A 15,393-nucleotide genomic window follows, 5' to 3' on the forward strand; every position below is an offset into this window, starting at 1 on the left:
AGGATACTTGCTGTGATGGAGGGTACGAGGCAAATGCCCTCCCAGCTGCACCATCACTCCAGCTCCAGGGGAAAACTATTTTTGATAGCATTTTTATAGTTTGCATTAGGTATCTATAAGACACTATCTTGAAAGGGGACAACTAAATAGTACTTTACGTTGTTGGAATTTGTGGGGGAGGAGGGTTAGCAGTCTCCTGGTCTCTTCCAGCCTGAACTAAGATACAGACACAAGCGGTGACAAGAAATATCAGTCTGTGAAGTACGGGATTGGTGGGCTAATGGGCTTGCTGATGCCTCATCTCTTACTGACTCCCCACCCCACCCCACCCCCAGCCCCCTGAGAAGCAGGAAAGTGCCTCCTGCAAGGCAGGCAGCTTCATCCAGAGAAATGAGGTTTCTCCCATTCTTTTCCCTTTCTCGAGCCCACTAGTCAGATTAGTCACCTGTCCTCAGCCGAGGGGCAGGAGAAGGTCTCTAAGGTACCTCCACACGGAAGCACTGGCCAGGACAAAGGGTTCTCCTGAGGTCAGGGACAAGTGTGCGCGTCTGTTCTGTTGGCCAGTGTTAAGACTGTCAGTGCAACGTTGTGGGCTGATTTTCTTTTAGGCCACGTTTGGCGATGTTGCAGGGTTACAGTTCAGGGATCATTCTTTGAAGGGACCCCGAGGTGCTGGGGTTCAAACTCAGACGCCCCGTGTGTCCAACATGCTCACTCACCTTCAGCGAGCTCCCTACCCCAGTGTGACTGGTTTTAACCACCAAGCTACATATTTATCTTGTAAACTAGATAAAGGACTTAATAAAATAAGAGATCATCAATGAAATAAACCCTGAGAAAGCCTTAAGAGTCCTTTCCAGGATTTCTGGATAAGATTAGATTTTACTCACAATGAGGGCGGGGTGGGGGGAGCTATTTTAAGTGTTCTGCTGCCATCTGGTGGACATTGCTCCTACTTTATTTTCTAGATCCACTTGGATAGCCAGCAGTTTTTGAATGACCTCAGAAATGACATAGAAAAGAAAATAGGATTTGATGCAATTATGAGAGTTCGTACCAGCACAGGTAAATTTTATTTATACTGTCCTCCAGGTGTCTGTTGTAGAATTCTTTCCTTTTCAAATTTGTATTAGACTAACAATGAAAATTATAGTAAACTAAGAAGCGGATTGTCCCCTTTATCTATAGGTTTCAGGGCCACTGACTTCTTTGGGGGAATATTTATGAACAACACCACTGACGTCGAGATGGCTGCTATTGACTGTGACAAGGCAGTGACTGTGGAGTTCAAGCATGATGACAAACTTGGCGAAGACAGTGGGGCCTTAATCCAGGTGAGTAAAGCACATACTCCTTTTGCAGGCGGGGTAGTACTCTGCGGGTAGAGCACTTTCCTTGCATATGCGAGACCCAGTTTTGACTTTTGGCACCACATATGGTCATTCGAGCCCCATTAGGAGTGATCCCAGAGCACAGAGCCTGGAAAAAGCCCTGAGTACAGCCTGGTGTGGGCCCCAGACAAATAAATAAATAAATAAATAAATAAAAACATCCTCATTTCCAACTTTGGTAAGAAGACTAAAACACCATCGTCTGTATCCATATCCTTACAACAAAATTCATCTTTGTTTCTCCGGAGGCAAAAGCCATTGGATCTGGGCACTTTTATTTATTCCACACACTCTGGTTTATGAATCACAGTGTGTGATTCACAATCATAATTCCTATGTGGATATGCGCCATCACGATTAGCGGTCCTGGCACGAGAGCCCTGCCAATAGGAGTCATCAGGGAAATGAGCCGATGGACCGCTTGCAGTGTTCTCTCCTGCAGGGCACCACTCATTTATTTATTACTGCCCTGAGTCGCACACACATCATCATTGTATATGGAAGTATAAATAGGGTTTGCTTTGGTAGTATAATTGTTTGGAAGCCAGGGAGGCTTTGAATTAAAACAAGAAAAAGTATTTTCCCATGGTTCTAGTTCTGAGCGACTCGCCCTTGAGGAATGGAGGGAGATTGGTGTTCTGGAAGAACTCGAAAGTTGTGGGTTTTGTTTTCAATCACAGATATTTGGGGAAGTGGTTACTTGTTTGCATTCTTGGAAACCTAAGAGCTCCAAAGCTAGTTGTCCACGTTTAAAAGAAAGGGGCTTCAGATAGGGATCTAAGAAAATGAAGGGACTATTTCTCCACTTAATTTCCCCGGTAATAAGTCTGAAATACAAGCTAGTTGTGGAAATGCAAACTGCTGTAATTACATGTGTCTAACCCAATCGCAGTTCAGGTTCAAATCAGAGGAGACCCATTATTCATTGTTCTTTCCTCCGTTTTAATTTTCCTTCGGTCTTTAGCAAAATTTTTTTTTAAAAATGGCTGGATAAAAAAGTTCTATGGAAAACTGGAGAGGGCTTTCACAACACACATTTTTAAAATGTAAATAGGGTCAAGCTCACCAGGGTGTGATACAGTAGAAATCCGTTTAAGTTGAAGCTAAACACCTTGGCTGTGGCCCCTGCAGTGTGCTGTTCTCTACACGACCATCGGGGGCCAGAGGAGGTTGCGGATTCACAATCTCAGCCTGAACTGCAGCTCCCAGCTGTCTGATCTCTACAAGAGCTGTGAGACGGACGCTCTGATCAACTTCTTCGCCAAGTCAGGTAGTGCAGTCACTTTTCCTGTGGTGCAGCATCTCTCTTCCTCTCCCTCTCTCTCTCTACCTCTCTTTCTCTTTCTATTTCCCTCTCTCTACCTCTCCTCTTTCTCTCTCCCTCTCTCTTTCCCTCTCCCCCTAATCTCTTCCTTTTTTTCTCTCTCCCTCTCTCCCTCTTCTTTCTCTCCCGTTCCCCTTTCCCTCTTATTCTCCTCTCTCTCTCTCCTCCTCCTCCTCCTCCCCCTCTCCTCCCCTCCCCTCCCCTCCCCTCCCTCCCCTCCCCTCCCCTCCCTCCCCTCCCTCCCCTCCCCTCCCCTCCTCTCCCCTCCCCTCCTCTCCCCTCCCTTCCCTCCCCTCCCCTCCCCTCCCCTCCCCTCCCCTCTCCTCCCCTCCCCTCTCTCTCTTTCCTCTCCTCTCCAGTGTAACTGCACTCATTCAGCCAAGACTATTGGTTAACTGAGTCAGTAACTGGAAATGGGGGAGGGGTGGGGGCTGCATCCTTTTGGTGAATAACTTCCAAATATGCAAAAACAAAGGCTTAAGGAGGAGAGTCAGCATGTCTAAGCCCAGATTAAAGGCCCACATGCTGGTCCAGTGTCAAGGCTCTCAGGAAGTCTGAGTTGAAATTGAGGAAGGTGTGATGTCTGTGGTGTCTGAGAGTAACTTCTAGCTCATGGATAGTCCCAGTTGTTATACTGAAATTTTGTCCCATTAGAGATAATTATAAAAATTGAAGGGGCCAAAGGCGGCATATTTTTTGGCTTCTTCCACACATTTTACCTCCCCACACTTTGAAATTCTACATTAAAGTTTAGAAGAAGTAACAATCTGGCCTATAGAAATTCAGAACATGAGAAGTTGGCGAACTTTGCTGTTTTCTGTATGTAGAATTCTGTTTCTTAAATTCTGAGAAAAAAATCTGGATCCAGTACCTGAGTTTCACTATAGAAAGACCCATTTCTTCATTAGCCAAATCTGTTATACTTAGTCAAGATGAGAGCATTAGCAAATTAGTTTTAACATTTTAAGCCCTGTTATTCATTGTTGGGTGGTGTGAAGGTAGCAATTTGTTGTGTGTCCTTGCTGTTATTATTAGAGGGAATGAATTTCTGAGCTAAAATTGTGGTTCCCTTTTCCTTGTTTTATACAAATAGCCTTTAAAGCAGTTCTGAACCAGCCCTTGAAGGTCATCCGGGAGATCCTAGTCAACCAAACTGCCCACATGTTGGCATGTTACCGAAAACACTGCGCAAGTCCATCTGCCGCGAGCCAGGTAAGCTTACCTGATACACTAAGGTGTGACAGAGTGACAGCTTGTGCATTCCTTCAGCACTGAGCTGTTGATCAGGACACTTCAGTGCCATCTTCTACGAGCTACTTAACGTAACTCAATTGGTGATCCATTCTTTCATCTCTGTTGCTCATCACTAGGCACCTCTTAAATATGCACATGTCAGTCTCTTTACAATTCAGGAGATTTGTCACTTTTAATATATTCCAATATTGGGAGCAGAGTGAGAGTACAGCGAGTTAGGGTGCTTGCATGCATGTGGCCAACCCGGGTTCAATCCCTGATACCCCAGATGGTCCCCAAGCCCACCTGGAGTAATCCCTGAGCGCAGAGCCAAGACTAAGGCCTGTTTTGGTATAGTCCCAAAACTAAACAAGTTCTAATACCAGTATTACTACTTATTAAGCTTTACAAAGCCCACTGGGTTTGCCTGGATCCAATGTAATCATGACCTCTCCAATTGAGCTGTTTGTTTTTGAGCAGTGAGAACTTTTTTCTGTCTCTGGAATATCTTAGACTTTCGATGGATGAAACTGATGAAACTGAGGGGAACAGGTACAGTTAGCCCTCTCAGGAAATTTACTTGTGCAGATTAAAACAATTAGGTTAAAAGACATTCAGTTGAAAACAAATCTGTGGCCTATTTAAAGAAACAAAACCTGTAGGCTTTTTGAAAAGAATTTTGTTTTCCCAATTTGCTCCTAGTGACCCACCTAGTTTAGGATTATCCATCATAGAATAGCAAAACGTAGAGATTATACAATTATAAGAAGTAACAACATAGTAAAGTTTTCCATTAGTAGTATAGTAAATATAACAAAAGAACAATATAATAAAATTGCAGGAGAAAGTATATAGTATATGTTGGTAAAGTATATGCCATGCATACATGAGACCCAGGTTTTATCCTCAACATTGCATATAAATAAAATATGATAATATACCACTAGAGGTGTGGCAGTGGCCATGGTGGAGTATTTGCCTTATATGTGTGGCTCCCTGGGTTTGAATCACATTTGTGTTCTCTTATATACAGGCTTAAATGGCTCCACAATGAAATACAACAACTTTCACACACTTCCCTCTTATTGTGATGGGAAGATGCTTGCTGGTGGGGTGGGTGTTTGAATATTATCTGTAATGAACTATTGCAATCTTGCCTGCATGTCAAAGCCTGGCAAGCTACCTGTGACATATTCGATATGCCAAACACAGTAACAATTGTCACAATGGAGACGTTACTGGGCCCGCTTGAGCAAATCGATGAACAACAGGAGGACAGTGACAGTGACAGAACTATTGCGAACTACTTTATGAAAATAAGATGTCTAAAAATCTCAAAAAAAATGAAAAGACATTTCTGTTTGCAAAGTTGGCAGTATACTTAGGAAATGGCTCATCATTTCATTTTGTTTAATTGTATGTAGAGGATATTATATGCTAGTATAAAATAATGCTCAGAGATTAATTATTTAATTGTCATAGCAACTCTGTGCTCATGACAAAGCTATGCTATTCTATCTCCAGGTGATAAAATGGAGGAAAAGGGAAAGGGGTTTGCTCTGAGTCACACACTCCTAAGAGACAGAGTTAGGATTGATTCTACACATAGGTCATGCTAATAGCGAGTGTGGTCATGCTAATACCCAAAGTGTGGTAGCACTTAACGAAACAGAATGACTCACCATGCTTTGGATGCCCACTGCCTGTTAGTTTTATTGTTTGGGGGACTTTATGGGCTACACAAAGTCCCCTTTACAATAGCCTCCAAGCAAATGTTTCCACCTTACAGATGAAGTTCAAGGAGACTTTTTCAGTCAAGAGATAGAAAACTAATCATCTTATCTTTTTCAGCTAATCTTACCAGATTCCATGAAGGTGTTTCCAGTGTACATGAATAGTTTGTTAAAAAACTGTGTGCTGCTTAGCCGACAAGAGATCTCAACAGATGAGCGGGCGTACCAGAGACAGCTGGTCATGACCATGGATGTGGCTGACTCCCAGCTTTTCTTCTACCCTCAGCTTCTGCCCATAGTAAGCCTGCTGAGATGTCTTTCCTGTGGGGTCTTGAAGGGAGTCGCAGTGTGGGTTCCCCCGTTATTCGTTTGTTCTTGAGATCTTCAGAGTCATGTGGGACCATGAGTGCGGGGAGTCTTTGGACAAATCACAGAATAAATGTCTGTATGTGCTCGTGGTGGTGGGGAGGGATTTGAGGAGTTACTACTTCACAATGGTTGAAATGCTTGTTTGTCTCTCCATAACCACAGAGTTGAAAAGTTGCTACATTAGTCAAAGAACATCAAGTTTCAATTGTTGCAGCAGTTAATACTATGTAGCATGAGAGACCATGAGTGTTGGGGGTCTCCTGTTCATACATGCATGAATTTTTTTAGGTGATGTATGTCTGAAAGTCCTCATCTTGAAGCAAAGTAGCTTTGAGCTTTGACCAAAATGCAGTCTTGGATTTACAAGTCAGCATGTAGTTATTTTAGTTACTTGCAAATACCTGCAAGATTTAATAGACCAGTTGTCCTTAATCTTTAAAGTTATTCAGCAGTGTATTTTAACTTATTTGAAGCCAGTTCTTTTTCTTTCTTTCTTTTTCTTTTTTAGCTTTTTCAGATTTTTGTAGCTCCAAATTCTTTCTTTATTCTTTAATTTTTTTTAATTGAATCACCGTGAGATACGGTTACAAAACTTTTGCATTGGGTTTCAGTCATACAATGTTCCAGCATGCATCCCTCCACCAATGTACACTTACCACCAATATCCCCCATATCCCTCCTACCCCCCCCCACCCAGCCTGCATCTATGGCAGACACTCCTCCCTCTCTCCCCCTTCTGCCCCTCTCCCTCTCTCTCCTCCTTCCTTCCTTCCTCCCTCCCTCCTTTTGGGCATTATGGTTTACAATACAGATACAGAGATGCCATCATGTTGGGTCCTTTACCCCCTTTTAGCACACATCCAGAGCAATCCCTTCCAGCTACCATTGTCATAATGGTCCCTTCTCTGTCCCAACTGCCCTCTCCCCCGGCCCTTGAGGCAGGCTTCCAATCACGGACCATTCATCCTGGCTCCTGTTTCTGCTGTCCTTGGGTGTTAGTCTCATTTAAAATGTTTCATACTGTGTTTTTTGTATATCCCACAAATTCTTAATGTCGCGAACATTCCTGAGCTCAGTGACAAGGCTATTTTCCCTGATGCCTAAATTATAGTTGAGAGATAAGGCAGATAAGAGATGAGGGCTGATGACTTCTTTCTGTCCTCAGAATAATAGCAGTCATGGTACTCAGTAGAAAGTGAGTAAGAAATGGAAAGCTGTTGATTCTTCTAATTAGTAAGAACATAAGAGTTAGATTGTCAACAATTTGTGTGCCAGAGAAACTGGGACTGTTGAGAGCAAGAACAGCAACACTCCATGAAAATTTCCTCCCCCCAGAACAGGGACCAGAGGTGCTAAACCCACTCCTGCTCCCCTCACGCCCATCACAGCATGTGATACAGTTGGTTTCTCCCTCTAGGAGCACCTTCAAGTGACTTTTCCTGTTTCCGCTGCTACTTCTCTCTGTCCCCGCTGCCTTTACCATTTTACCCTCTTCTCCCTGACCGAGTTCCTGTAAAGCTTCTCTTCTCTGTCTGCCCTCGCTTCCCTTGGGACTCTTACCTACTCTGCAAACTTGCATCACCATTGGTGATTGATTGCTCACCAGTCCATGTCCCTGGAAGCTGCCCCTCTGGCCTCATCTCCAGATGTGTGTGTGTGTCCTCCTAGCCTCTGAGCAGCTCGGGGGGGATGCCAGTCTTGGGCATCCCCCCTGTCCAGTCCGCCTTGCAGTCTCTCCATCTCTGTCTCCGTCTCTCCCTCTCGCCTGCGGGGAGCCTCACGGTCACTCTGAGACACTTTTCCTCTCTCTCATCACTCCGTTTGTCTATCAATACACGTGTCAATGCTTTTTTGGCCAGATGGATTCTTCTACCTTCTGCAGGTGCCCGGGTTCAGGCATCACCATCTCACTCGTGGACAGCTCTGCCAGTCTCAGGGTCTCCTCGCTCCCCTCTGGGTCTCCCTGTGCTCGCAGCCTAAAATTAGTGGTCGGGATAGAATGTTTGGCAGCTCGCAACCCTCCTGGGCAGAACCCACCAGGGTTTCCCATCTCAGTGAAATTCGGGCCTGTGCTGCCTGCATCCCTTCCTCTCTTCTCCCCCTCACCTCTGTTATTCCTGTATGTGCCCCCTCTCCTTCTCTCCCACTCACCTTCTGTTTGTTACTGCTTCCTCTCTGTGGCCTCTCCCACTCACCTGTACTGCTTCCTGTCTGCACCCTCCAGGGCACTCACAGCGGCCTCCTGCTGACCCTCAGACATCCAATGGACTCCTGCTTTAGGACCCTCCCGCATTGCTCCTTCTTCCCAAATGCTCTTGCCCAACTATTCCCCCTAGCTTCTCTCCTCTGCTCGGGTCTGTCCTCAAAAACGACCTTCTCAGTCACCTTTCCTGGAAGATCCTGTTTCAAACGGCCCCACCCACACCAGTGACACGCTCCTACTTTTCTTCAAAACACTGGACACATCAAAAGTTTTAATCATTTCCTTATTAGATTATCTCTTCCCTCTGGAAAGCCAGTCTGCTGCCCAAGGCAGGGGTTATTGTCTGATGAGGAGAATGATGTCTGATAGATAGCTGGCACTCAGTAACTCCACTTTGGGAGGAGAGAGGAGGGAAGGGAAAATAGGGAAGGGAGAAAGCAAAGCAGTTTCTAAGTCTCTTGCCTCTCACCTGCCCAGCACACGGTAGATGTCAAGAGTACGGCGTTGCCTGCTGCGGTTCGTTGCTCTGAATCTCGTCTTTCGGAAGAAGGAATGTTCCTACTGGCTACTGGCCAAAGCATGTTCTTATGGGTGGGAGTAAGTTGCCCACCAGAACTGATCCAAGGAGTATTTAATGTGCCATCTTTTGCACATATAAACACAAACATGGTACGTATTTCTTCCTTGCTTTGTGTCAATATGAAAATATCAACTTTTGAGTGTTTTCTGTTCATGCACAAAGGAATATTATATTTCACATTTGTCACAGAGAAGGAAAAACAATTCAGCCAGTAGTTCAGTAAAAGTAAGAATAGAAACTTTATGTTTTGATGAATAAGAAGCTATTAATATGGGGGCTGGAGTGATAGCACAACGTGTAGGGCGTTTGTCTTACATGCAGCCCAACCAGGGTTTGATTCCCAGCATCCCATATGGTCCCCCGAGCATGACCAGGAGTAATTCCTAAGTGCATGAACCAGGAGTAACCCCTGTGCATTGCTGAGTGTGACCCAAAAAGAAAAAAAAAACAAAAAAAAAACCTTCTCAACCAAAAAAAAAAAAAGAAGCTATTAATACGAAGCACCATCGAACAACCAAAATGTGCAGCTTTAATAGAGGCTGCTCACACTTCCAGACCCTTGCTATGCCACTCCCTGTGTCTAAATACTTTCTGTGCACCATTTCAGCTCATTCTTTCAGTCACTCAGCGAATGGATATTATTACTTAAGTGTTTTGATAACAGCAGGTATTAAAATGTCTATTTTACAGATAAATCCATTGGGTATCCATGGCAGGTAGGGGATTCAGTTATGCTTGGGACTGTCCTAAGTGTGCTGGACCCCAGGCTCACTGCAGGTACCTCCCAACCAGTCCGATGGAGGAGTCCTCCCCAGATATGCTTCTCTCTTGCAGTTATGACAGGAGATTGAGTTTGGATGTGAAATGAAGGCAGTGGCTTTATTTTTTTAAGCGTGTTAGGGGAATGACAACCATGATGATTTGGCTGAGGTCACTGTTAATTGCCAGCCTTATTCATGGATTGTTGCTGCCTGGGTGCCATTGCTGTGAGCTTGTCCTCCTACCTGGTCTGACAGGATTCATGCAATTCGCCCGGAGAGCTCAGCCAACAGTGCATGCCCTGGGCTCACTGACAGTCTAAAGACTCTTCAATCCCCAAATTTTTTGCATGAAAATACAATTTGGAGAAAAGTCAGGACAGGATTAAAATCCTGCTCCTACAGAAGTAGGCGTCAGTTTGCTTGTCTGTTTGTATTTGACTTTGGGGGCTACGCCTGATGGTGCTCAGAAGCTACTCTTGGCTCAGTGCTCTCATGTAGCTCCCTACAATGCTCATGGGACCCCACATACTGAGTATTTAATGTGCATCTCTTGCATGCACATACTCCAGCCTGCCGAGTATCTCCCTGGCCAGGTTAGAGAGCTGGATATCTGACAGAAATATATGATCGCTTCCTTCTTTGATGGATGTGCATACCATTAAGAATGGATACTTTTTTAATGGGTCCATTACAATCTCTCTCTGTCTCTCTCTCCATATATAAACATGTGTGTATACATATCTCTCTCGCTCTCACTATAGAGGGAGGGAGGAGAGAGAGAGAGAGAGAGAGAGAGAGAGAGAGAGAGAGAGAGAGAGAGAGAGAGGAGAGCAGTGGGTGGACTCACAATCAGTACTCAGGAGCCCAGAGGCCACTCCCAGTGATTCTTAGCAACCAAGCCAGATGGTTTAATGTGCAGCCCAAGGATGTGGTATGTGGTGCTGAGGATGACCTGGGCCACCCCAACAATACCCAGGACCAAGTGACATTTCAGTACATGATTTAGGGAGGACAATTTTATTGCCATTTTTTAGTGTTGTGAATTATATTGAAACGAGCTTTTTCTTAAAATTAGACAATGCTGCCTGAAGTGGGAAACCCTTACTCTCAATCTCTCAGAATTATAATGGGTATTATCCAGCAGAAGAAGCCATATTCCATGAAGGTAAGAATGGGATTTTATTTGTTTCCTCTCTTTACATGTATTTTATTTTTAATCCTTAAAGACTTTCAGAATGCATGTCTTCTATTTTGAGGACTGGTATTTGAAAGGAAACTTGCCCCTCTAAGCACACCTGTCTCCTCTTCCAGTCTGACGCATGCAAAAATCCGCAGCTCAACTTAGGCACAGGTTAACCCAAGGTCATCTTAGTATTTGGTAATCATGAATATTCTCTTCAGGATTTTGTAGCAGTTGATATCATAAGCAGCCTTTGCAATCACTTTTCCCTTAGTAGTTACTATGACTTAAATGTTACAAATATCATGCAGAACAGATTTCAGTTTCTCTGTCTGTATTTGACTCATCCTCTCTAGGAAGTTCTGTTGCCATAGACTTTCTAAGTCCTACTAGTCTTTTTCATTCAGGGTCAAGAACATGAAAAATGCCTGTAATAGAGGGAAATTCTGGATGTTTCTCGTCCCTACCAATCTCTGCCTTCCTTCTGAAACTCAGTGCTAATCTCCTGGGATTTGAATGTGCAGGTGATGATGGTCTGTTGGTGGTGCTACTTCTTGCATGGCGCTATGATTCTCCCCAGAAGCAGCTCTCTACGAGGATAGGATGGGATCAGTTTTCTCCCAAAATATAAATATGATGTCAGTCTAAGTTAATGATCTTAACTATCGGTGAGGGTTTTTACAAGAGGATTTATACCTCCAGAATCACTGATGAAACACCTGGCTGAACACAGAGCCTTTCCATACCACACAGTACCTGCTTGGGTTCAGATTTGGGGTAAGACCTAGAAGGGCCAATTCACACATTCTTCCCAGGGCACTCAGAGAGATCCTGAAATTACACAAACGTCACACAAACACACATCAAAAACTGTTGATATTCAGAATCATCCTTATACTCAAAAAACCAAGATGTTTTCTTCCTGGAACAAAGAAAGTGTTTCTATCTTCTCCTTTTTCCCACCTGCTTAAAAAAAAAAAAACCACCTTTTTCAGCATGTGAGTTCTGATTTAGACAACCATCTGTATTCATTGAGCTCAGGTATAGTACGTGGGGGGGAAAGTAAGGAGTTGCATGATAAATGACATTTCTGCTGGAATACTTAGTCTGATTCTGGAGAGTTGGAGAGATAAAGGTAAAGGAGAGATAGTACAGCAAGTAGGGTAATTGCCTTGCATGTGGCTGACCCAAATTTGATCCCCAACATCCCATGGTCCCCCGAACCTGCCAGTGATCCCTGAGCACAGAGCCAGGAGTAATCCCTGAGCATAGCCAGGTGTGGCCCAGACCCCTCTTCCCAAATAATAATAATCTGATTTTCTTTTGTACCACTCACTTGCAAGTTTATCTGTCAGTTGAAAACCTACGGACCCCAGAGCCTAAAGGAATCTAGGCCATACCTGGAATCACCTCCCTGCTGCACCCCAACTTCTCCCTGCCCAGCTCCTCTTGTTTCCCGGTTAAAGATAGAAAAGTGAACTGAGGTGATTCACCCACCTGGTCAGGGTCTTACATCTGGGCAGTGGCCCACCCAGACCTAGATCTGGCCACTGACTTCAAGGCACTTGTGTTTATACTTTTTTATCTGACACTTGAAAAGAACATTAGAACATATTTAATAAGTCTTCAGATCACTTTTATGGATTGTTTTCTTGGGTCTTGGGTGCAGTATTGAAGACAAACTCCCAGCCACTTGTGGGCTTTGTTCCGAGGTTTGGGTCTGGTTAGAAAGGTACAGGCCGCCAAAGCAATCCACATGCCCTAACTCTACATGTTTCATTCATCATCATCATCACTATCATCCCGTTCATCAATTTGCTTGAGTGGGCACCAGTAATGTCTCCATTCATCCCTGTCGCATGCTAGTGTAGCCCAATGGTGTATTGGGGGCTCTTTCAGGGTCAGGGGAATGAGGACCATCATTTGTTACTGTTTTGGGCATATCGAGTATGCCACAGGTAGCTTGCCAGGCTCTGCCATGCACATGGCTACATGTTTCAGTAGCCACATAAAACAAATTTAGGTTTGGACCTATGTCTTCAGTGGATTCCTGGGGAACAGCATGCCCACCCCCTTCCCAGCATTTCAAAGCTATTTTTTTAAGTGAAACAATTTAATTTTAAAGATATATTCAGAAAAATGGCTATTACCACATGTAATCAGTGAACACAGTTGCAGAATTTCAGAAATCCAGTTTGTATTTTCCCTTGGTTGCACTGTCCGATTCTGACACCCCAGGTTTCAGCGTCTGTTCAGTAGCCACACGTGACCAATGCCACCTTGGGCAGTCGAGGGTTGAATCTAGGTGCTCTGTTTCATTATAACATTGATCAGTGAGGTGGGGAAGATCTGAGGGCTGGGGAGACAGTACAGCAGGTAGGGTGCATGCTCTATCTGCAGCGGACCCAGGTGATTCCTGAATGCAGAGCCAGGAGTAACCTCTGAGCATCACCAGGAGGAGCCCTGAAACAAAACCAAGGCAAAACCAAAAAAATCTCAGCCTGCATTGAATGGAACAGGTTACTGCAAGAACCTGCTTTAGTCAAACGTGGTCTTACTCAAAGTTGCCATTTCCAGGGCCTGAGGGGTGATGATCTCTTAGGGCATGACGGTCTGGGAGGGCAGCACAGCCCTAGAGATTCCCAATGAGCCGGGAACAAGAGCTCATGCCTGAGACCACACCCAGAGTACCTTTTGTTCCTCTCTCCCTCACTCCGTCCTCCCTTTCTTCCCCCTGCACCTGCCTCCCGTGACCCCCCTCTTCTTGCAAAAGCATTCCACATGCTCCACAGAACCTCCTTTGGTGTCTCACTGCACCCCATTTTCCTGGAAACTCAGACTCATAACGACAGTTAGTGGTCTCTAACCCCCAATGATTGCAGAAGACTGTGGTACTGTCCACGCCCGTCACGTGTGTCTTTGTCCAACGCCCCTTCACTTCCAGGACTCCAAATTTGGTTCTCCCCTTGTGAAGTCTTTCCTGCAGCCCTTTGCTTCTGCCTCACCGAGGTCACTTCTTTTTTTTTTTCCCTTTATTTTATTTTATTTTTTTTTACAGTTGTAAATTTACAATTTTTTGTGCTTTGGTTTCAATTATACAATGATCAGATACCCATCCCTCCACCAGTGCCCATTTTCCACCACCATGGATAATATCCCCCCACCCCCATCCCCCCATCCCCCCTGTCTCTGTGGCAGGGCAATCCCCTGTGTTCTCTCTCTCCTTTTGGGTGTTGTGGTCTGCAAAAGAGGCATTGAGTGGCAAACATGTTCAGTCCATAGTCTACTTTCGACATGCATCTCCCCTCCTGGGAGGATCCTCCAAACATCCTTTATTTGGTGCTCCCTTCTCTATCTGAACTGCCCTTTCCTCTAGGATACCCAGCTGGCCCGAGGTCACTTCTAACTGCATATTTCGTATGGAGGGGGACCGGGTCTCACACTGTGGGAGAGGCTCCTTCCCATTATCTTCCCTGCTGCCCCTCTCAGCGACCGTTCTCTGACTTCAGTGAAATAAAGTGGGCAGCATCATGCCACATTCCCACATTCGTAACCACCTTCCTTGTCTTTCCCCAAAGCTCACGATAGTGAAGCAGCGAGAACAGCCAGAGATCATTTTCCGTCAGTTCCTGGTGGAAGACAAAGGCCTTTACGGAGGATCGTCGTACGTGGATTTCCTCTGCTGTGTGCACAAGGAAATATGCCAGCTGCTAAACTAGTCATCGAGGTTGCATTTCTAAGGAGACCATCTCCTTCTTGGTGCCTAATTCTCCAGATGATAACAGGCTAGTGTTGATTTCTTGCTCATTTTTCAGAATAGCTTTCCAAGAAGGCGTCGAGAACTTCAGCTTTGGTGCTCAGGTGTGAAGCCGTTGTCGGTACTGTTGTACTGGAAAGGGAACAGGCTACTTCTGATTGCACAATTTTTAACGGTCCAATGGATGCAGATGGCATTTCACGAAAGGCATAGTTTACAGAACTCTAAACCTTCTCAATTTTCTTTCTTTGTAATGTGCTAGACTTATAAATTATTTTTCAAAATGTATAGATTTGGGGTAAAAAAAAGTCTTGCAGTGGGGGAAAAAACTTAATTTTTACATTATATCTAATTTTTTTAAAAAGCCATCTAACCCCACTGAACATTTTTCAACTTAAGGTTTGCATAGCAAACTTTTAATAACCTTGAAATCTATATGGTAGAACAATTTTTGTTCTACTTTTTTTCATAATTATATGTTGTGTATGTTAAGCCTATTTTCCAATTGTTTTGTCTATAAAACTGTCTATCAATATTCTTAATGGTTCTCTGTACAATTTTGAAGGTTTCTACCTGTATATAATGGATCTTAACCAGTACAATAAATCACTTCATATGCTCTTACTCAGAATTTTTGTTTTTTAATTCTGAGATAAAAGAAAAATAAGGATAATGTCTGGAGTCTTGGGGATCATTAGGGACAAATTGAGAAAACATGTCTTTGTGAACATAATAGAAACAGACTACCTGAAATCACTTATAATAAATATATAAACCCTTGGAGAGTGGTTTTGAGGAATCTGACCTATGTCCTGTACCTGCCCTCAGTTCAGTGGTCCAGTCTATAAACAAATAAATACTA

At 44.2% G+C, this 15,393-nt stretch overlaps 1 protein-coding gene across 2 annotated transcripts in view; it reads left to right on the top strand.

The window, feature by feature from the left end:
- SEC24D (SEC24 homolog D, COPII coat complex component) overlaps positions 1-15,155 on the top strand; it is a 94,186-nt gene extending 79,031 nt beyond the window's left edge. For both annotated transcript variants that reach the window (XM_056116721.1, XM_056116722.1), the window contains exons 16-23: positions 969-1,065; positions 1,189-1,334; positions 2,523-2,661; positions 3,809-3,927; positions 5,800-5,979; positions 8,731-8,922; positions 10,670-10,759; positions 14,353-15,155. In XM_056116721.1, coding sequence (XP_055972696.1) covers positions 969-1,065; positions 1,189-1,334; positions 2,523-2,661; positions 3,809-3,927; positions 5,800-5,979; positions 8,731-8,922; positions 10,670-10,759; positions 14,353-14,493 — 1,104 coding nt within the window. In that variant the 3' untranslated portion in view covers positions 14,494-15,155. The remainder of the gene's footprint in view (positions 1-968; positions 1,066-1,188; positions 1,335-2,522; positions 2,662-3,808; positions 3,928-5,799; positions 5,980-8,730; positions 8,923-10,669; positions 10,760-14,352) is intronic.
- Positions 15,156-15,393: the final 238 nt, after the last annotated feature.

Source organism: Sorex fumeus, unplaced genomic scaffold (assembly GCF_029834395.1).
Source record: "Sorex fumeus unplaced genomic scaffold, SorFum_2.1 ptg000033l, whole genome shotgun sequence".
Lineage (NCBI taxonomy): Eukaryota > Metazoa > Chordata > Mammalia > Eulipotyphla > Soricidae > Sorex > Sorex fumeus.